The sequence below is a fragment of the Notolepis coatsorum genome (assembly GCF_963971535.1).
Source record: "Notolepis coatsorum genome assembly, chromosome: 16".
Taxonomy (NCBI): Eukaryota; Metazoa; Chordata; class Actinopteri; order Aulopiformes; family Paralepididae; genus Notolepis; species Notolepis coatsorum.
In genome coordinates, this window is record NC_140180.1 from 26649358 (window position 1) to 26672357 (window position 23000).

Below are 23000 nucleotides of genomic sequence, written 5' to 3' on the forward strand. Positions count from 1 at the left end.
TTAGCCAACAAGCTACATGTTCAAACCCCGGACACGTGGAAAGGTGCACCTTTGATGTTTTAGATGAATGTATATATATTGCAAAAGAAAAGTCTCTTTCACTTGTAGAGATGCAGTTTAGGCACAAGTGAAACCCTACGGAGGAGGCCTTACTCGGTGCCCTCCACAGGCTCATCGGCAGGGTCAGCCGGCTGGGGGTACTTGAAGCGGGCCGGGTCGTACAGTTCATCCCTGGGGTCGTAGGGGAAGGGGTAGTAATAAGGGTATGGGTACGGGAGAGGCAGCTTTTTCACAATGGGCGCAGGGGGTGCCGGCTCCTCCACCACGGGGGGTGGTGGTGGGGGCGGCGGGGGCAGGATGGCCTTGACCTTGAGGACCGGCCGGGGCGGGTGGTCGATCAGGCAGTCCGGGTCCCAGTAGGGGTCGCAGTCGTACTCCATCCCCTTGAAGGCGTGGATGAGCGCTGGGGGAGACTTCTTGACTATGATCATCGGAGGCGGGGGGGCCATCTTCTTGGGCGGAGGAGGCGGGGGGTACTGGAGCACGGGCACCGGGGCCGGGGCCTTCTTGGGCGTGCAGTGGGGGTGGTAGCGCGGGTCACAGAGCACGGGCACGGCGCCGGTGGGGAGGTAGACGACGTGGGGCTTGCAGAGGGGATCCTTGATGTTGCACAGGTAGATCATGTCGGCCTGGGTCATGGCCGGGGGAGGAGGGGGGGTGATGGGGGGCTCTGTCGGTTTCGGGGCTCCTTTCATGGGTGGGGGAGGGGGAGGGAGCTTGCAGTTCTTGTCCGTGGCCGGGTCACACAGGAGCACGGGCACCCCCAGCTTGTTCTGGAGGTGCGATGCGTTGGGACCGTAGGTGTGTTCCAGGAACCTCATCTGCTGGTACAGCATCCTCAGCTTGTCGATCTCGTACAGCTGAGAGGACGGCCGGAGAGAGGTCAAAGTGGAGGGTCAAACAGGCAGAAAAGTAAAGAGATGATTTAGACGAGCAGACATTCCTGTTGAAGGAGAAATGTAAAGATCGTGATCTCTCTCTCACCCCCTCGGTGTGCCCGATGCTGGTGTAGTAGCGGTAGTAGGACTGGAAGTCGGGGTTGCCACGGTACCACGCAGCAGGCGCCACGTTGCGCTTGGGTCTCGAGTGACTCAGGAAGTCGTTTGCTTTTTCGAAGTCAATACTCACGGCATCAGCCGGAACCATCTCTATTAGAAGATGTGGGGGATTAGTAAGGTCTCGCTTTTTCAAAACTTGTGTTGGAATCGTTTCTAAGAACTGGAGAAAATCACTCACCTTCTTGATTGATTGCACTCAGCAAAGACTTGGCCTCTGATAGACCTGCAGAGGGATTCAAATCATTTGATTACCCGCTTGTTTCTGTGTCACATTTAACTTTTTTTTATTTTCTAGTAAAGACTTGAGAGGTCCAAAGCTGACCTGGGAGCCATGTTAGGCAGCTCAGTGCCCCCACCAACCACATGGGAGAAATCATCTTGTCCTCCTGCAATCCAGAAAACAGCTTTGTAAGCAAACTTATCTGGTTGAAATGTTCTCATAAATGGCCTGTTAAAAGATTTTCAGCTTGATCAAACCACTAGCGTACTTATACAGTATATTTTAAATATAGGGGCTATCTACCATGACTCAACCTCTAGTATCATTATACATTCCCACGGGAAAACAAGTATTAAACCCCATACAAGAGAACCATAGGTAGGCTACCGGTATGTTAGTTTAGATCATCTATCAATGGTTATACCACATCACAAAAAGTAGAACAAGCTTGTGAAATTCTTACCTGGGCATAGGATGCTGTCTTCACTGTAGCCAAGAGAGCAGGTGGGTTAAATACAGGCCTATGTGTCCATAACTCTTGACACGCACCCTCTTAACCAATGGACTTGCTCCATCTTTGAAACTATAACAATGGCTCCTCCTTCCCTTTAATACATTTTAATATGGGGCTCCTGGCGCCAATTAAGGATAAAACCCCCTGGACCTGAGCGCAAAGTCATAAAGAGCACAGACTTCAAATGGAAACTCCCCCATTAAGTCTGGGAGGAAAGCATCACCTGCTGGGAGTAGGAATAGAATTGCATCCCAGGGGAAAATGTTGCCTAGTGTGGCAGTATCTCAGCCAAGAGGAGAGAGAGCAACGCGGCAAAGACAACTTAAGTCGTAGATTTGTAGATATAAAGACATTTCTGGAATACTGAGCATCTGGTTGAAGAGGTGGTTATTCGTTTTAACAAAGCAACACCTGCTTTGGAACGCACCCTAATGTCCAGGAGGCAGTACACTGCTTCGCTCTTGGCATGCTCACTATAAAACTCAGAAATGGTAATGGAGGACACTTTCCCCTGTTCACTCAGACAAGACTTGTTATTTCCTATGGAATTTTGGGTTCTTGTGACTTGTTTAGGAGTCAAATCTCTTAACGGGTGTTATAAATAATTATCTTTAACGCACACCATATCACCCTCTTACTTTCATACAATCACATTACAGCATTCACTCAGACATCTACACTCCCTCCACACAGCCTTCTCACTTTTGTCTAATCTACTGCATAAATACCGTTTTTAGACCTAGGACTCCCCATGTTGCAACATCAGTAAACTCCATCTTTAATCAAACTCTTGTCCGCCTCTGAATATCTGGTAAAATTATTCCACATCAATGATAAATTCTGTTCTTTGTCAATTTAAGACTGTGTGCAGGACCTTTTCCTCTTGCTCAAGACACCCGTTACCAAGTATTTGCACAAAAATGTATTTCTCAGCATACTGATTATATATTTTTTTTTACATATTGTACAGGTAAAGCAGCGCTAGTTCCCCAGTAGTTGAGTGAGTTTTACAGGTGCTGCTGGAGTCTAAGCAGCAAGTTGCTGCAATAACAAACCAGGTGTTCAGTAATGATCAATAAGAAACCAGCTGTTCAATGATAGTAACACCTACTCTTTCCTCTTTAAGGGATAATGTATAGCTACGAGGTCATTGTCGCAAAATAATTGACAGTTTAAAATACAGAGGCGCCTCGCCGGTGTTTTAAACGTCAGTGAAGGTCAATTATTTTGCGACAATGACTAGTATAGGCTATACATTATCCCGCTTATCACACGGCTAACTTACTAACAATATACCCAATTCATTGTACACCATCGACAAGACGAGATCAAATGCAGACGCAGTTCTATTTTAAGCATTTCGGCGAATGTGAAAACACCATGTAATAAAGGATCATAATTCATACAGCCATGACACATGACAGGGTTTTTATGCCAATTTATTTCATACATGGGAAAGACCATCAGTAATCTTCAAATACATATGGAATCCAATAGAATGCTTACAAAATACATATTTACAAGAGCTTTATTTGGGGGGGGGGGGGGGGGGGGGGGGGGAGAACATAAAAAGCATTTGAAAAGAAAAGTTAGCAAACTCCGACAGTGGGCATCATTCCCTATTGCAAAAATGAATGGTCAAAAGTAACAATAAAAAAAAGCCTAAATAACACTGATACTATTCCATAGCGTCCCACAATAGACTCCAAGTTGATGAGGAGAGTGTCCTGTGATGTTTACGAGTTCTCAGGTGGCTGCTACAAAAGCACAGGCAGGAAGTGGTCCGTTCAGACGAAGGTGATGCGCGTGCGCGCCTGGTTGATCTGCCACACGTTCAGCTCCTCGTACTCCTCCAGGGCCTCCTGGAACTGGTCGGGGGTGAAGCCGCGCGTCACGCACCTCTGCTCCGCCTCGCTCAAACGCACCACTCCGCCGGCGCCCCCGCGGCCCGCCACGCCCTCTGTGGCGAGTTCACGCAGCAGGGAGAAGATGGCGTCGGCCGGACGTTGCGCTCTAGACAGGAATGATTCAAATTACAAAAATGAAGATTATGGTAAAAGTGCGTCTCGCACGCCAATAACTAATGCCATTCATCTAGACGTGAATGGAAAGATGATCTAGTCACCACAGAGGAAGCCAATTACATGAAGGACAGTGTTTTCTTTTTCCAGTCATTATCCCCCCCCCCCCCCCCCCCCTGACTGTATACATGGTATGTCTGTGCCTCCCCAGAACCAATCCTTATAGCTACTTATAGCCTCAAGTCCTCTAGATTACAGCATTGACGGTAAAGCAACATAGAGAAACGGTTAACGACCGACACGCCATCAGCTCTTAATGCCTGCTTAAACGGCCCACTGTGGTGTGAAAACAGTGTAAACACTCTGGGGTTTTACCGCTTCCTCCAGGGTATGGAGCTACCTCCATTATAGGGCACAAGGAGCCCATAAACACGTTTGTAGAACAGACACCGTTAACTCCGCATAGCATAAATACATATAGACATCCGGTCGGTGATGTTATTACTGCCAGACAACGCAGTCATTACAGACCCGTCTGGAGTTCCTGCGTCAGAACTGACCTGGCGGCGCTCGACTTGTCGGCCTGCAGAGAGTCCTTGGACATCTCCATCAGCCGCATGGCCTCGTTGATGTCCTCTTTCTCTACGACGTCCACCAGGCGAAGACGAGCCTATGGGAGGGGAGGTGGGGGGGGAGGAGATTCCAAGTGTGATCAAATTAATAGAACGCCTCGTTAGGACCGAATTCATTTTCCATCTACAGGCTTATCGTGACGTAGCATGACAAAAACAGATTCCGAAATCACATGCCGCGCTGTGCCGGCACTGTCAGACCGAGACAAGTGCAATGCCCTATGGGATGGCCGGCAATTGCCCAAGTCTCCGCCTCTCAACACCAGCTAGTCTCTCCGTTGGTTGAAATGTGACACCGGAAGAGTCGGACCTGGACGCTTTATATACACGACAGGGTCCTTCAGGAGAACATGGCGACGACTGGTTCCAGACACGGTCAGTTTTGCATGGGTTTGCACAGCTGCTCCTTCGCACACATGCCGACTGCCCACCCAGCAAAGCTGACCAGGACCAGACAAACAACAGCAACACATTATGCATGCAGAGACACACTGGTGTTACCAAGGTGTTGCACGTGATGTCATATCATAATGGAGGTGTTGCACATGATGTCATATCATAATGGAGGTGTTGCACATGATGTCATATCATAATGGAGGTGTTGCACATGATGTCATATCATAATGGAGGTGTTGCACATGATGTCATATCATAATGGAGGTGTTGCACATGATGTCATATCATAATGGAGGTGTTGCATATGATGTCATATCATAATGGAGGTGTTGCACATGATGTATCATAATGAACATTGCCAAAATTCGTCACTGCCCCCCCCCATCCTCCCCCTGCTGCCGAATCCCTCATTCACACTTAATCTCCTCCCGCCTGCTGCACCTCCCTCCTCACTGGCATCACCTCCCGCTCCCTTCATAAACTGCAGATGGTCCAGAACTCAGCCACCCGCCTCCTCACTAACACCCGGTCCCCGTGAACACATCACTCCTGTCCTCCACTGGCTCCCGATCAAGGAACGCATCAACATCAAAACACTACTCCTCACCTTCAAAGCCCTCCATAGCCTGGTCGCCCCCTACCTGACTGACCTCCTTCCGCCTTACCGCCCCACCCGTTCCCTCCGGTCCTTTTCCACTGCTTCCCTCACTGTCTCGTCATCCAAACATAAAGGTTTTGGTGACTGGGCTTTCTCACCAGCTGCACCCCGACTTCGAAACACCCTCCCTCAGACCATCAGACTCTCCACCTTTAAATCCCGACTCAAAACCTACCTGTTCTCCCAAGCATACAACCTTCCCTACCCATAACCACCCTCCTCCAACCTACCACCTCCCCTACTTTCTCCCTCTCCTGCCCCGCCCCTCACCTCGGTTTCCTTACTTCCCTGAATGTTCCCCTACTGGACTCTGTATTTGTTACCCGTGGTTGTATGTCCTGCGTATTCATCCTGTTGCTTTTCCCCTGTGGTTCTTTGTTTTGCTCATTGTCAGCGTCTTTGGGTTTTGAAAAGCGCGTTATAAATAAAATGTATTATCATAATGAAGGTGTTGCACATGATGGATCATAAATAATGAAGGTGCTGCACATGATCATGCATCATAGTATAAATGCTATACGAGTGTACAGACAACAGAAGTGATATTCCACTAGTCCCCCCCCGGTTCAAAATACCTTCAATTTAACATGCAAATGTGCCTTAGGGAATACAGTTTTTCCTACAGTAATTACTTGAATATGTTGTAAACTAATACAACTGCTGATGATAATTGTGTATGTGTATTCATTTAAGGTTGAAATGAGGAAGCTGTGCACCTTAGACATTATAATTTATATCATGCAAAGAGACTTCACTTCCCAATAAATAAATCACCTTCAAGTATGAAAACTAGCCAGGTTAGCTTATTTTCCACTACGCTTCTTGGTAATGCACGTAAAACTAGTTTTTCCTGGTCTCTGATAATTACAGGTAATTAAATGCAGAGGATTTTTCCAGCGGATTAAATGTTTACTGCAAAAATATCACAGTCTCCATAGTAAAGTATAGGGGCTTTTGAACCAGGGGCAGAGTCAAATGGAATTGGCACTTGTGCATTCGGTGGTGGAGTGGTCTCCAGTGAAAACATTCAAACAAAACTCCTTAGTGGGGCATTGTACTGTACATGGGTAACAATCACCATGCAGCGCCCCCTGCTGTCTTCCTCATGCAGCACACCGCCAGCCCGTGTGCCTGAAGTGCTGGTTTTGCAGTAGGGCGGGTGACTCTGCTACCTGCACAAACAGCACTTTTGACACCAGGAGGCTTATCAGAAGACCAGGAGGCCTATCACCCACCGTACGCAGGATAAGGACTGAGGAACAGGCATGCAGACGTCGGTATCCAGAGGCCTTGTGTTCAGCGTGTGAGAGAAGTGCTCACAGTACGGTATGCCAGGTTTCACCACTACCTGCACTGTAAGCACTTTAGCACACACTGGACTGATGAGATGAGACTGGAGTGTAGAAGAGCACCGGGACCCGACTCTAAACACACACACAACGACACGCGGCAGGGTGTGGTCGAGTTCTCACCAGAGCGGTGGAGAGGCGGAGGATGGAGAGCAGGGTACGGGCGGAGGTGAACGTGGCGTCCTTGCTGACGCGCGCCTCCTTCCTCATCTCCACGTAGGCGGCGGTGATGTAGTCGGCGAGGTCCTCAGGCACCACGGGCTCCCTCTTCTGGCACAGGGCGATGTAGCGCCTGGGGGGGCGACAAGAGTACCATGAAGTTACATTTAGCCGACGCCGTTATCCAAAGGGACTTACAGGTTCTGTACAACAAGTGAGCAGGAAGGGTACAACTCTGGCAGCTAAGGTATAGGTAACATTGTTCATCAAACAGTGTAGAACTTGGGTGCTACAGTCTTGAGTACATACTACCATAGTAGGTAGTGTTATAGACATGGTAGATTCCTTAGTAGCAAAGTACAGTACATTACAGCCACTAAGCAACACGCAGGCGCAGACCCAAACACAGGGGCGGTTGAGACAGGACAGTTCCAAAATAAACACCAACCCACGCCGTGTGAAACCGCAGCATGAACCCATCGTCACCCACCTCATGAGTTTCATGTCGATGGGCGTGAAGTGAGTGGGCGGCTGGCGGCAGTGCTGGTGCACGTAGGTGATGTGCTTGGCGAGCCGCAGGTCCGCCTCGGCGTTGGGCTTGTCCTGGATCAGCCACAGCAGGTCGAAACGGGAGAGCAGGGCGGCCGGCAGCTGGATGTTCTGCTCCAGGGTCTTGCGCGGGTTGTACCGGCCGTAGGCGGGGTTGGCGGCTGCCAGGATGGAGCAGCGGGCGTTGAGGGAGGTATTGATTCCCGCCTGGCGGAGGAGAGAGGTTATAGGTCATACTACAGGAGTCTGAAGAACGACCCGATGAGGAAAAATGTGCTGCCCAAAATGTTTTCCAAATTCAGTACAACCGAAAGAGCCTCATCGGCTGGCACCACAGAATACGGTGGACAACAGGTCAACTTGAGATTTGCCATCATGAACTCCTTACCTTGGCAATGGAGATGGTCTGCTGCTCCATCACCTCGTGGATGGCTGTGCGGTCGGCGTCGGCCATCTTGTCAAACTCGTCGATGCAGCAGACGCCCTGGTCGGCCAGCACCAAGGCCCCTCCCTCCAGGGTCATCTCGTAGGTCACAGGGTCACGCATCACCGCCGCGGTGAGACCCACGCCGGAGGAGCCGCGGCCCGTGGTGTACTGGCCTGGCGGGGCAGAGAGAGACCGATTAGTTACCATGTGGCATCATTATCTGAATTAAAAAAAAAAAAAAAAAAAAAACAATAAAAAAAAATCTAACCCTAACTAACCGTACTGTCATGCACTTGTCCTAATAAACTAACCTACACTGTAGCACTCAACACTTTGATGAACATTGTTGCTCAGCTGATAGAGTTGTGCCCTTCCTGATGGCTTGTCGTACAGAACTTGTAAGCCGCTTTGGATAAAAGCGTCAGCTAAATGACTAAATGTAAATGTAAATGATAACGCCCCTCTGCAGCCATTAGAAAGGGTGACTCGTAGCTCCATTTAAATTGATGACATGGAAAACATGTTGGGACTACAAGGTTTAACTTTGATCGTGGAAATAATTTTGGAATATGCTGTGAAAAACAAAATTACATCGCTGCACCAAGACAGAGCCTGTGTATTTCCTACTACAGAGCCTGTGTATTTCTTACTACAGAGCCTGTGTATTTCCTACTACAGAGCATGTGCATTTCCTACTACAGAGCCTGTGTATTTCCTACTACAGAGCATGTGTATTTCCTACTATAGAGCATGTGTATTTCCTACTACAGAGCATGTGCATTTCTTACTACAGAGCCTGTGCATTTATTACTACAGAGCCTGTGCATTTATTACTACAGAGCCTGTGTATTTCCTACTACAGAGCCTGTGTATTTCCTACTACAGAGCCTGTGTATTTCTTACTACAGAGCCTGTGTATTTCTTACTACAGAGCCTGTGTATTTCTTACTACAGAGCCTGTGTATTTCTTACTACAGAGCCTGTGTATTTCTTACTACAGAGCCTGTGTATTTCTTACTACAGAGCCTGTGTATTTCTTACTACAGAGCCGGTGTATTTCTTACTAGAGAGCCTGTGTATTTCTTACTAGAGAGCCTGTGTATTCTGTCTACTTGGCGAATGAGTCAGGACGACACTCACTTCGAGGAGCCAGGCGGTCGATGTAGGACAGCAGCTGAGACTTGGCCACTCCAGGGTCTCCCATCAGACAGACGTTTATGGTGCCTGGGAGGAGAAAAGTATAATTTTTTTTCTTAAATAAATAAATAAATCAGTCTCTGCTACCTAATCGGATTCGATTTGAAGTCGTTTAGTCTGCATGCCACCATTGTACTGCATCTTTAAGTCTGCACGCCACCATTGTACTGCATCTTTAAGTCTGCATGCCACCACTGTACTGCATCTTTAAGTCTGCATGCCACCATTGTACTGCATCTTTAAGTCTGCATTAGGGATGGGCATTTTACAAAAAAAATCCAGATCTATTTATTGCATGATGTACTCGAGTAGTGGAGGAAAACGCTGTACAAAATAAATGTCTTTTCCGGTGTTTTAGACTTTGCTCTTTTATTCTGAAACTCGCCGACCGGAAGTATCGTTGTTATCGCTAGAGGAACCCATCTATGAGCGGACAACTTGTGTCGTCCGGTTCTGTGTTTTTGAGCTAATGCTAAAACAAATGTTGAGATTGTTGGTGAACAACTAACTTTAGGTTAGTTTTAACGTTAGATGCAGCTACAGGCAATCGACGATGAGGAGGAAGAGCTGCTGATTTTAATCGGCAGTGCGTCAAAGCCGTATATAATATAATAGCCCTGTGGTGCGTAGGCACGACAGCACAGCTCGAAACTACCCGTTGTATTAAATTAATTGATGTTTAGTGTCCAGTCCTTTCGACTAGACCCACCCATTCATTGTAAACAATGATGCATGCAAGTGTATTAACGTTGTGTGTTGTACATTCTGAATTAACGTTAGTTGGGTACAGTCATTGTATTTCGTTGGTTAGCTAATGTTGATAGAATTGAATAGCATCAACGCTAGCTGGCTACAACGAATTCTCACAAGCTGGCATCGTAAAAGTGCATCCTAGTAAATAATTTAAGATAGAGTTCGATTACTCACGCCTACCCCTAGTCTGCATGCCACCATTGTACTGCATCTTTAAGTCTGCACGCCACCATTGTACTGCATCTTTAAGTCTGCACGCCACCATTGTACTGTATCTTTAAATCTGCATGCCACCATTGCCTTCTAGTGGAGGAAGCCATGCTCACCTCTGATCTTCATGCCTTTAGGAGCCCGCTGTACTCCTCCAACCAGCAGCAGGAGGAGGGCCTTCTTCACATCTTCATGTCCATAGATCTCTGGTGCGATGGAGCCCGCTAGCTTCTCATAGAAGTCCTCCACTGCAACACAAGAGAAGACAGAGTGACTTCAAATAATGCTGAATGGAGAGCGCTGAATGAAGGAGCATCAAGTTTGTCCGTGTTGTTCAGTTTTAAGTTTGTTTATTTTTTACCCAGGGACAGTGCAAATTAACCTGTTCCACCCCACGGCCACGGTAGTGATGCAATAAATTAACGTTTTTAAAATCAAACGTTTTCAAGTATTATTATCACTACTATGTCACAAATACATGTAGAATGTAAAACGTTAGGTTGGCAATAGTTTAAAAGTGAGTTTATATCATTTTAAGTTTTTATTTTTCACTCGCGTTTTTGACGCTGAAGCGTAAATGGAAATGTTGAACCATTTTGAAGAGCGCCTCGCCAGCTATCTGCCAGCGTCGGAATTTCTCAAAACTACACTTCCTGTGGTCCGCTATGGTCGTTCAAAGTTCGGCGTTCTGAATGAATCATATCAATAATTGTTATGATTCGCGATAATAAGCTACAAAAGGTAACGTTTTTGACAAATATTGAAACGCAGTCAGTTTCTCCACACTATTGTAATCATGTAGGAATAATTAGATCTGAAATTAGTTACAAAATGATTACACTGTGGGAGAAATAAAAAAGTACAGTCGATTACATTAAATATCTGTATATGTTATTATTATGCATGCCTGGTGATACTATATCCAAATTGAACTCGGCCATTTGAAAGATACTATATGTATATATATAAATGTGCGAATTGGCTATAATAAGGTAATGTATAAGCATATATTCTATAATAATATTTCAAATTGCATTGGTCCGGATGAGAGAATTCAGTACTGTATATACAAAACCTTCAATTTTATCATCTTCCCTTTATTAATTTCCTTAGATCTTTTGTACACATGATCTCAAGAGGGTACTGAATTAGCTCAGTGGCAGTTTTTTAAGTTTAGTCATTATTATCATGGTTTTATTCACTGTCAAAGATGAAAAGAAAAATCATAATTCATATTTTCCTTTGTTTCACCAGAATTTAAGCAAGCCTAGTAATAGACACAATATTTCTGACACTGAGAATACATTCATTGAGGTCCATAGATGATCCTAGATACCAAGAATATGCAAATAGCCCTTGTAGAAGTGGAGCAATATTCCATTTACCATAGGTATACATTTTATGCAGATTTCACCTGGGGTGGAACAGGTTAATGAACATCTTCAGTTTCCACATCAATGTAAATGTGCCAAGATTTTTGCTAATGAGCTAGTTTCCATCTGTAGTCCCTGCTTACCACGCATGTCTTTATGGTGTGGGAGGAATAGCCACGCGAATACAGGGAACATGCAAACTCCACACAGAAAGACCCCTGCTGGGGTTCGAACCCAGGGCCTTCTTGCGGTGAGGCAGCAGTGCTAACCACTGTGCCACCCATCAAATTCACCACTGTACACACACCTACCGGTGATCTGGCGCACCTCCTCATCAGTCAGTTCCTTGGTTCCAAGTTCATCGTCCTCCGTCTTGTTCATCAGTGTGATGCTGTGGGCCTCCAGGTACGTCTCCGACAGAAGACCCTGAAGGAGCAGCACAACACCAGGTAAGTCTCTGAAGGAGCAGCACAACACCAGGTAAGTCTCTGACAGCAGACCCTGAAGGAGGAGCGGTACAGACCAAATGCAACACTGGGAACAGACCAGATGCCAACCGGGGCCAAATATTTTATAGCATTTATATAGCGCTTTTATCCAAAGTGCTTTACAATTTTGTTCCTCACATTCACACACCTGCTTATCGGGAGCAATAAGGGGTTAAGTGTCTTGCTCAAGGACACTTCGACACTGCCCAGGAGGAGCGGGAATCGAACCGGGAACCCTCCCAATTACCAGGAGATAGCTCTACCTCCCGAGCCACAGTTGCCCGAATATCCGACAAACAATTTTTTCTTGTATGCCTGGCTGTTCACACCAGCATCGATTGCCCCACACGCTAGAGTTGTTCCGATACCCGTATCGGAAATGCCTCCAATACTGCCTAAAATGCTGGTATCGGCGAGTACCCTCTAATTCGGTGCTCCGATACCATATGACGTAATTTATCAACAACACGTGCGGTCTGCTGTGAGCATTATAAAACGTGTTTTTAATCGACTAATAAGTGTCAATGCTGTTTGTCATTTTGACAGCAGATACTTTCTTAAATGCCATCGTCCCGAGATAGGGGCGTTGACTGGGAGCTCTGATGGGTTCGCTTGCTGGCATTATTAGCATTAGCTGACGAGCTACCTGAAAAGTTAGTTTTAGCTTTAACGTTACCTTGGCTAAAGTTGGGGCTATTCATAATCCAGCAATAATGGCTGCAGACCTGCAAGCAAAGTACAGCAAGTTGGCAAAGGAGTATTCCAAGGTAAATCACTTTTTCACCAGTAGCGTTATATTGTCTTGTTTCCATCTAACGTTAGCTCATGCTAACCTAGCTCACGCTAACGTGGTCACTGATCGACCTCTCGCACACAATTACACAGCCATATCGGTGACAATGTTTAGCTTTTAGTGCCAAATGATAAGAGTCTGAGTCTCAAAAGAGAATGTGGAGTATTTATTGTGCAAAAATCACAACAGAGCCTCTGCTACTAACTGAGGGGGGGGGGGGGGGGGGAGAGTCCTTGCGACATACTAGCATCATGTCCAAGGGGTGTACTTGTACATCAAGCTGCCTCACGCTACGGCTCGAGAACAATTGGTTCTCAAAGGCAAACTTAGTTATTACTAAAAATTATATAAAACAGTAGCTGTATTAAAAAAAAAAAAAAAAAATATATAATTTATATATATATTTTTTTAATGTATGCACTGGTATCGGATCAGTATGGGTATCGGCCGATAAGCTTAGGTATGGGAATCGGATCGGGAAGGAAAAAATGGTATCGGAACATCTCTAGATACAACCCCTCCCCTCCGTGTGCAGAGAAACAGAGGGGGGAGGTGATGGATACAACTCTCACTCTGTCCGAGACGCGTGTATGCTTTCCGCAACGCAGTTGCGTTTCCGCGTTCCCGTTTTGCGCTCCGATTGGCCGCTGAAGCACGCCCCCCCCCCCCCCCCCCCCCCGAGTGACGCGCGAACAGCTGTTTCCGCGCTACACGACTGCCGTTTTGTTCACCACCCACTTCAATGACAGAGCTCTAATATTTGCGAATGCATAAACTATATCTTAAATTATAGCTATGTGTCTAATATGGCCGTCGCTTATCAATGACTTGTTTGCAGTCAACATTGTCGAAACGGATTTTTTTTTTTATCGGTTAATTGTTACAGATTTTTTTTTTTTTTATCTATCAGTTGATTTCCGTTTCATACCACTTTGAAAAACGCTACACGCGTACAGTACAGCTCAATACATACAATTGTTAAGGGGATGGAGACCAGAGAAAGACTTTCGTCTTGTTTACATAGATCTCAAAATGGAGAAATCCTGGTTAACACTTTGAGCGCCACGTCACGGCTTCTCTCAGGTTTACGATAGTTACTTTGAAGCCACGGCACGGCTTTTCTCGGATTTTTTTTTTAAGCGATCTGAAATCATATTGCATCACGCGAGCCTACCCTAGCCTACCCAGGGGCCGCCGGCGATCAGATGTGAAAAAAGCGCCCCCTATCGTCTCCCAGATGGTAAATCACCCTTTTGGAATAGACTCAATGAAAATGGATGGGAGAAAAAAAATATTCCAGTCCACATTTTCCAGTCCACTGATGCAGCCGGAGTTACCAGAGTTCATTCTGGATCCTCTGAGCCGTGGCAAGCATCGGTTATAATACTGTACACACGTTGGATCAATATACTTATTGATTTTTTCGAATGGTGATCAGGAATTGGAATATACCAGTTGGATACCATCTGATGTCAGGTAAGGAATCTTATGTTATCAGTGTTAGGATAATCAGACTCGTTTTCGAGGAGATAAGCTTTTTTGTGATATGTGCTCCATCTGTTTCACTGTAAAATCCATGAGGAAATGAAAGCAGCCATTATCAGCGCGCGGCTCGAACGTGCGTGCGTGTATACTATTGATCATCTAGCGTTTATTTGAAAACGATTCATAAATAGGCCGACAAATATCAACGTTCTGGAATATTCCAGTAAAAGGATATCACAGAATGGGCTGTTTTTCACCTGAAAACGGGTGCTTTTCAAAATGCTCTCAAACGGAAATGAAGCGATAAAAAACCAATCTGCCTTGACAACACTGACTGGAAAATGATTCTTTGATAAGCGACGGGCAGATTAGACACAGCCATAATTTAAAACATAGATTAGGCGATATTAACGTTAACATTGGGAGTGGACCGTGGCATTCAAGGGGGTAAAAAAGGAAAACACGACGTGGCACTCAAAAGTGTTAAATAAAGGCCAAATAAAAAAAACAAATGAAACATTTTGAGGTCATTTCTTAGCTTCACCGGTGTGTGTAAACTACCATACCTGTATAGCTGCTTTGAAGCCTGTGCGCAGCAGAGGGAGGAAGACTCCCGCTATGGCCACGTGGTCCCCTGGCTGGGTGAGGCGCGTGTTCTCCCCCTTGGCGTACACACACATACTCCTGGGAATGTTTCCCACGGGCACCTGGTCACTCTGGAGACGAGGAATCAAAAGATGTTTTATATAAATAAATTTAAAAAAACGGCACGTTCACAAGAGGACGTGTCTTGGATTAACAGCAACTTGAACCATAACCCCACAAATAAAAACAATGAAGGAAAGGCAACTTAATAGGCCTGAAGTGAACAGCGCAGAATATGACGTTCTGAGCGGATAGATCGGAGCAGATCATGGCATATTTTAATTGATCGGTATTGGTTACAGTAAGCCAATTTATTTATTAATAAATTAAAACATAAAAGGAAAAGCTGTGATTTAGGCCATTTCTTTCCTATAATCAGAACTATTCAATTACCAATCATATCTTACCTACATTGGATTTAATAAATTGAATATACTTCAAGTGTACACTGTGCAGCTGTATTACCTAGGAAAATACAAACATTGGATCCGGAGCAGATACATTAAATGAGTTTTGGGGGGGGCAGACTTGATCGGGACATCCCTAGTGTAGAGGCACATCATTCAAACACTCCTTACATGCTCTTGAATGCGCAGCTCCTGGAACTTGACAAACTTTGAGCCTCTGGTCTGCAAGTAGAGGCGACCTCCGGATTTATTTGTGATGCACTCTTGACTGGGACACATGATGAGAGGCATGAAGGTGGGAGACTGGATCTGGAGAGAGAGTGAGAGACTGTGAGGCACGTTAAAAAACCGACTGTACTTGCTCTATGTACTTCAGGTGCCGTAAACCACTCTTACTGGCTGGTATGTCTCGGCACCACACTGGTCACAGGTGTAGGTGGCGACGGCCATCATGGGTTTGACTTCAGTGGCGCGGGTTACGATGCCTCTCACGCTCACCAGCTGGCCGATGGAGTCAGCGCGCACGTCACGCACTACTTTAGGTTTGGTCGCGCTGGAGGGTTTGAAGTATAGCTCGCTGTGGTCGGAACACAAAAATCACAATCGATTGTTTGCGAGTTTGAAAAAGTAGCCAATGAAGCCACCTAACTTGGCTTCGTCGAGGGCAACTCTGACTGAACTCACAATCTCCTCATGAGCTCGGGTGGGTATTGGTTGCGAGGGTCCCGGGTGTCCGCAGGGTCACGACCCCTCTGTTCCATCATCAGTCTGTGTTCAATGTACACGTCCAGGGAATCCTTCGCCACCACCTGGTGAGAGAAGTATTTGGTTAACCTCTTTAAGCCAGAGCGGTCGGGTACGAGAATGACATCACGCCATAAAATTCCTTTGTTACTCAGCTGATAAGAGTTGTGCCCTTCCTGATGACTTGTCGTACAGAACTTGTAAGTCGCTTTGGATAAAAGTCAACTAAATTACTAAATGTAAATCCATCTCTACAGAATGTATGAATTAATGTTGCATTTCCCCCCCCTCAAATGTAGCCAAGAGTAAAGACCCTAAACATGTCAAAGTGTATTTGAAGAGTAATTAGTGAAATATGAGTTATAGAAATCTCAGGGCATCGAGTCGGAAAAGGGCGAGGAATGACGCAAGGATTTGGCGCAACCTAAATTGAGTGTAGTCTTTTGAGAGAAGAGACCCGGGGCCAAAAATATAACTACACTTCCCAGCTCACGCCAGCCCGTCAATCATCTGACTTCTTCTTTCAGTCCCTCCCGCCCCTCTTTATTTTCAGGATCATATCTCACGAGTGGAACAAACCTGAATGTTATTGCCATAAATTAGAACGCAGTTCGTTTCTCTACCTTTCTGTGAAAGTCTAGCTAAAAACAGCATTGCAATCTGATGAAAATGGCGGAGAAATTTACATTATAAAAAAGTACCTGTAATTACAGTCACGGTTTTTGCTGCACGCCTGGTGATACCAAATCCATATTAAACTCTGCCATTGGAAAGGACAGATTTGGCCCGATCCATAGATGTGCGACTTGGCTGATATTCTATAATCATATTTCAAATTGCATGTGTCCGGATGGCATAATTCAGTACTGTATCTACAAAACCTTCTGTTTAATCATCTTTTTTATTAATTTGCTTTTTTTTGTACACGCGATCTCAAGAAGGTGCTGCATTTTTCACATCTAGTCAATTTTAGCATGGTGTTATTCACCGTCAAAGATGAAAACATTTAAATGTAATTGATATTCTCCTTTGGTTCATTACAATATACTCAAGCCTAGTAAGAGACACAATATGTATGACACTGGGAATACATTCTCAGAGATCCATAGATGTCCCTAGATACCAAGAAAATGCAAATGGCCTTGTAGAAGTGGAGCAATCTTCCATTTACTTATGTATTTTAGGCAGATGTTCAGAAAATAGGGTTAAAGCAGTTTTTTTTAAGAACAATCAATCACAGATTATATCCTCACAAAATTCATTTGGGGACGATGAGAAATAAATACTGAACTACCTGAGGGGGAAAAAGTGGGCAGACAAACAATTCTAATTTTTATGGGAACAACATTACAACCAAAACATCAAATAGAAATGCTTTGCTTACATCTCGTTCACGGTACTCTGGCAGCAGCTCGTAGATGGCATCGGCGAACAGGCCAATGTAGCGCTTTGTGTTCTCAGAGATGCTCTCCACCAACTCTGGGTCCTCCTCGGCCACGTCGTCAAGGTCCACCTGCAGCGACACCTGCTCCCTGTGGGCCAGAGCCACCTGCACACAGAAATCATCACCTCAACACAGGGTCACTAGACTGCTCCAATACCCACTCAGCTCCCGAATTTCCCCCAAGGGGATGAATAAAGGAATAGCTTATCTTATTTGATCCATGACAAACACGTCCCTCCCTTCTTGAAAGCAACAGTTGTGATTGGAGGACCAAGGAAAGATGGCAGAGTTTGAGATCTACCCTGCGTAACTAAACAAGTTGTGGAATTGCTAACTGCATCCAGAGGCACGAATGGGATGCGGTATTGTTACAAGTAAATCAGTTACAACAGGCCAGGTGAACCCGATAAGGACATAATGACATCACCCAATGGGTTTGTTATTAAACAATTTAAGGATATGGGTTGAGAGTAACATTGCTTGTGTAATTATTAGTGTGTGGATATTTCATATGTACTTTTCTCCTGCACCTGGCCTAAACCACAGCTACTCTACTGTGCTTGTTATTAAACAATGACTTGACAATTCTTGTGTTCCATTATTTGGCCATGCACGAGAACTTGGATTATGGCTCTCTTTTTGTAAAATTGGAATACCCTTATCATGCATTAAAGTGTATTGAAGCAATGCATTTAGGGAATGGCATTTTTAAAACAACTGGAAAGGCCATCCTATGGTACATGTCACAAATGTGCTGCTTCAGGCGGTCCACTGTACACAAAAAAGCATCTACTCCATTGGTGACTCCGCCTGTAAAGCCATCTCACAACAGGGCGTGTACACATCCAAGAAGTACAGAATACGAGTAGTGACATAGGATCACTTGTCTAGTCACATGGTCTTAAGAAAAATTCACCATGACCAAAATAAGTAATCTGGTCTCGGATAAGCCTTCTATTTAAAGATATTTAAACTGATATGGGCCCCGAACTAATAGGCTCTCCTTCGAGCCTTCATTCCACAACTACCTCAATTTCCACTCCCTGGGCAAGCCAGATGGCACATCACCCTAGCCCTGCTACTCAATGCCATAGCAGAGATGTCAGGGTTTTCACCAAAAAAATAAAACATGTTTCCAATACAATTATATAAAACAACTAAAATTACATAATCCCATCTTTCTCTAGTGGAAAATAGTATTAAAAAAAATAAGTTCACTTTGCACCAACTTTCCCACACGATTGTTGGCATCAACATAGTATTGGCAAATTTGTCTCAAATGATTAACCAGACTTAGCCTGGTTAAAAAAAATGTCAGCCTTTTTCTGGTCCACCTTTTATTGCGAAGGGAATCTGGAAAAGTTTCACCCGTGTCTCTTTCTTGGAATTGGGAAGTTCAGAACAAATTCCAATTACCAGGTTTTTGCATATAGGTTGTGCGATAGGTTCATAATCTGCCAACTACAAGAAAAACGGTCAAACCCTCCTTGAAAGCCTGGAAATACTCTTGCATTCAACATTTTTATAAACATACCAAGCATTTACTATCAAAATACGTTTTTTTCCCTCTGCAATGTTCATTATCATACTCACGAGCTGTGCTCCATATTTAAAAACTTTCTTCCCATTGTCGTCCTCGCTGTAGAACTCCTGCAGGAACCTCTTGCATTTTTCTGGGGGGGGGGGGGTAAAAAAAGAAAGGAGATAAATCAGTATACAGCACACCAAGAAAGAAAGGATAGACTTGTTTTTCTTCTAGGCTATATGGGGTGAAAACTTTGTTTACAACATACCATTTCATCTCTTAGTCATGATTTTTATGGTTTAATCCCAGTTTTAAAACCCATAGAGATCGGTGAACAACAACAACACACTCCGCGACGACCCCATTGTTGAGCAACATGGCATTCTGTAATCTCTGTCACTATTGCTTACTAGTCAACTAGCACCTGATTTAATGTAAACATCCCATTATATATATTTATACCGTAGATATTTACTAACAACGCACTAAGAGGAGAAATGGCGTGCTATAGCAAAGCGCGTTAGAATGTAAACGCACAACAACAGACGCACTCGGCTCAGTGTCCATCTTTAGAAAACATCTCCCACTTCTCGAAAGAACGGCAACTATTCACGCTAACCGATTCCACTGTCCCCCCCAAACGACATGAACCTTTACGCGAAAATAAAAGGTAACATTACATCACTTACTTTGACGCGAGAGGCAAAAATATGCACCTCTTGTACATTATTTCTGTGTTCGATGATGTTTTTGTAAACAAAGCAGCACATGGCCCTGTGTGCCTCGTCACTCAGAGATCTTCCGCGATCCATGCGCTCAGAAAGTAGTGCCAGCCCTGTTGTTTTGAGAAGCATCCAACTGCAGAGCCGCAAGCCATGGGGTGGGTGGCGCTGCTGAGCGGCCCTCTGACTGCCGCGCTGCGGCTCTGCAGCTGGATACCATTGGTTGTTTTCAATGAACACTGACGACCATCTGACTGGAACATGCAACTCCGTGGTGTTTGCAACAACTAACCCAATCATTATTGAAAGAGAGGACCACATATTTCAAATGATACATGATATTACGTAGTGGGCATAGATAATCATCATTATTAGGATAGTCGAGTAGTTAAGACTATGTATTAAACACCGTTAGCTGCTAGCCGATGTTAGCTCGGGGAGCTCCAGTGAGATGATAATGGAGACAGCTTCGAGTTAGCCAGCTTCAGCCCCGCGGCACCACATTTATAAAATGGCAACAGCGGCACAACATCCACTGGTTTAAAGTGCTTGCAAAGCGACAACCTCGCAGTTAAATTAATTTGCCAAACGATAGTATATTTCCCAAAAAGGAGAAATAGTGTTTGATAGTATTAGTTATTCTGTGACCATGTGGTCGCCGCTGGTTCAGCACGCTGTCCTTTGTTTCACGGGTTCCATCATCCGGGTCACAGGAGTCACCGCGCGGTGTGGAGAGCAGAGACACACACACTGAGACACACTACACACACAGAGACACACACACACTGTCCGCGACTCAACTAAACACTTTGTGAACTTTATGCAACTTCACGACATGAATCAGTTTCCCACACAACGAAACAATGTTGAATCGAGACATAACCATGCATCTTAACTAACAATGAGCCATAATGTATTACAGGACGCGGTCAGAGCAACACGGAACAAAAGAATGACAATGGCAGCCAGCAGCGTTACTTGCTGCGATTTCTCTCCGCGATACGAAGTACCTGGTTGCTAGATCAGGATTATTAGACCAACCGCCCTCAAATATTCACTTTGCATTTACTAAATTAATAAACTAACGCAGGTTTTAGACAGCGTGGCCAGTATCGTTAACTTTACACAAAGCGAACACGACCTGTTGCAGCATCGAGGACGACACGAAGTCCCGGGGAAGAAGAAATAAGCCACATTTACCTTTCTCGGCGACATAATCCTTAGGCGCCATACTTGTAGATGTTGATGCCCAGATCGATGGATTTGCTTTCAGAATCCCCAAACAATACGAAACCAACTGAAGTTATGATTAAAATCTAAAAAAGCTCCAGTTTCTTCGCTATCACCGTTCACGTTGCAGCCTCGAGATGTCCGGAGTGGACTCGGTGCAAAAACTGGCGCGAGTCTGACGTCTTTACCTGCCAATGAAAACGAGCCTTTTTGCTGCCGAGGGCGTGGCTTCGCCGTGGCGCGAAAGTTGCCGTGTAGGCAAAATCACGTGACTCAACAAACTTCTGTCTCGTTTTTCACCAGTGGCGCGAAAAGTAGTGATTGGATTTCATATCAAGTGCCCTCGGCCTGTATATGGAGGACTAAAGCTGCCATTATAACAAACAAACGACTAAATAAACAAATACATTAAATAATAAATAAAGACTAAAGAATAAAATACCCAATTATCAAATAAATATGCAGATTAATTAGAACATTTATAAAAATATGCATAGCAATTATTTACCTATTTATTTTCGGTTTACATGTATTCGTTTCATTATCTCCCCATATATTTCAGGTTTTTGTGTTTGATAAGCACTTCCTGTTTTATAAAATACACTTTCTTGGGTCAGAGGCTTTGAGAGTGGTATTTACAAGATGGAAATGATATCCACCAGCAGCCCCTGGGGGTGTTGCCGTTAGTAACCCGATGACATGGGGCTGACTATGTAGGTCAGTAGGCCTTTATAGGACACCATCAGTGAAGGTGCTGTATACTGGAGTAGAGTGGATGGGAAGTCTCTCTGCTTTAATACTTGTACTCAAACGTGGGGGACTGGTGAATACCATTTATATCTTGTAAATACCACTTACGAGCATCTGAATGCCAAGAAAGTGTATTTTATAAAACAGGAAGTGCTTATAAACAATACATTATGAAGAAGGAAAAAAATCCTAAATCCACTTTTTCAAACAATGTTTTCTTGGCTTCAAAGTAACTCAGCAGAATATACACATGTTCACTGCTGCTTGTTCTTTGCATTATGAACATTGTTTAAAGTTGACATTAGAGACAAGGTTTAAAGGAAATAGTATGAAGGCAGTAACATCTTTACCTGTAACCATCTGGTCATCTGTTACACTGTATTGGTACATCTATACGAACGACACAATACTACTTGCAGTGTTTTGGAGATCATTTTAAAAGTCAAAGCTTGCTTCCATGACTGGAAATTTCAACCTCCTTCTCGTCGAGTGGCTGCAGTTGATTAAAACATGTTGATTTTCTGACATTTTAGTGCAAAAAGACCACAAATTATGTATATTTATTTAATGTTTTATTCACAAATGCACAAACTGTACAAAGTTTTACATTGAAAAGAAAATGGCTTGGAAAATGGAACACTACATCAGCCAGAAACAGTCAACCCGAAGAAGAACAAGGAAAACACCCACAAACACAAGTCATTTTTAGATCAACAGAATCAACGTGGATCCACAAATGAGGGACCTCTAATGAGGGACATTCACGATGCTGCCGAGACGTCGTCTGGTTTCTCCCAGAGTGAGAGCTCTTCCACGGTCAGAGGCAGCCTGCTGTAATGCGGAGGCCTTCTAGCCACTACTATCCTCCCGTCTTTGGCTAAACCCTATGACCACTACCCTGGTGTGTGTTGACTTGAGGTGCACACCAGGGCAGTGCTGTGGCATTGAACTTTGACCTCATATTCGTGCAAGAACCTGAGGGAAAAATACAAATCTCGTATAGAGCGGCTAAAAGCTGCCAAGGAAGGAAATGCTGATGTAAGGAGTACTGCTACATCGCCGGCACGTTGCTAGCTAGCTAGGCTGCACTGACTTTAGTTGGTCAGGAAGGTAATGGCTAGAAGGCCTCCACATTACAGCCGGCTGCCTCTCACCGCGGAAGAACAACACTCTGTGCACGTTGTTCTCTTG

At 44.8% G+C, this 23000-nt stretch overlaps 2 protein-coding genes across 2 annotated transcripts; both read right to left on the bottom strand.

Moving 5' to 3' along the window:
• Positions 1-149: 149 nt before the first annotated feature.
• On the bottom strand, positions 150-1928 carry and4 (actinodin4; the record flags this gene model as incomplete). Its single annotated transcript, XM_084332005.1, has 2 exons — positions 1045-1928; positions 150-920 (listed from the first exon to the last, which is right to left on the bottom strand). Exons 1-2 carry the CDS (start codon positions 1204-1206, stop codon positions 150-152), a joined length of 933 nt encoding a protein of 310 aa, XP_084188131.1. The 5' UTR covers positions 1207-1928.
• A 1483-nt stretch (positions 1929-3411) lies between these two features.
• mcm7 (minichromosome maintenance complex component 7) lies at positions 3412-21217 on the bottom strand. Its single transcript, XM_084332242.1, has 15 exons — positions 21030-21217; positions 19176-19255; positions 17523-17687; positions 16079-16203; positions 15791-15971; positions 15566-15703; positions 14909-15058; positions 11888-12002; positions 10320-10451; positions 9184-9267; positions 8005-8216; positions 7558-7823; positions 7032-7200; positions 4434-4543; positions 3412-3865 (listed from the first exon to the last, which is right to left on the bottom strand). Exons 1-15 carry the CDS (start codon positions 21058-21060, stop codon positions 3640-3642), a joined length of 2184 nt encoding a protein of 727 aa, XP_084188368.1. The 5' UTR covers positions 21061-21217; the 3' UTR covers positions 3412-3639.
• Between the last annotated feature and the right edge of the window lie 1783 nt (positions 21218-23000).

Bases quoted from the DNA above. Each gene is read 5' to 3' on its own strand.
- mcm7 (XM_084332242.1), bottom strand. From the start codon at position 21,060: ATGGCGCCTAAGGATTATGTCGCCGAGAAAG. The intron at 15,059-15,565 runs GTAAGGAGTGTT...CCTCGTCTCCAG, and splicing joins AGCTGCGCATTCAAGAGCAT to AGTGACCAGGTGCCCGTGGG. The intron at 9,268-10,319 runs GTGAGCATGGCT...TTCTCCTCCCAG, and splicing joins TAAAGGCATGAAGATCAGAG to GCACCATAAACGTCTGTCTG.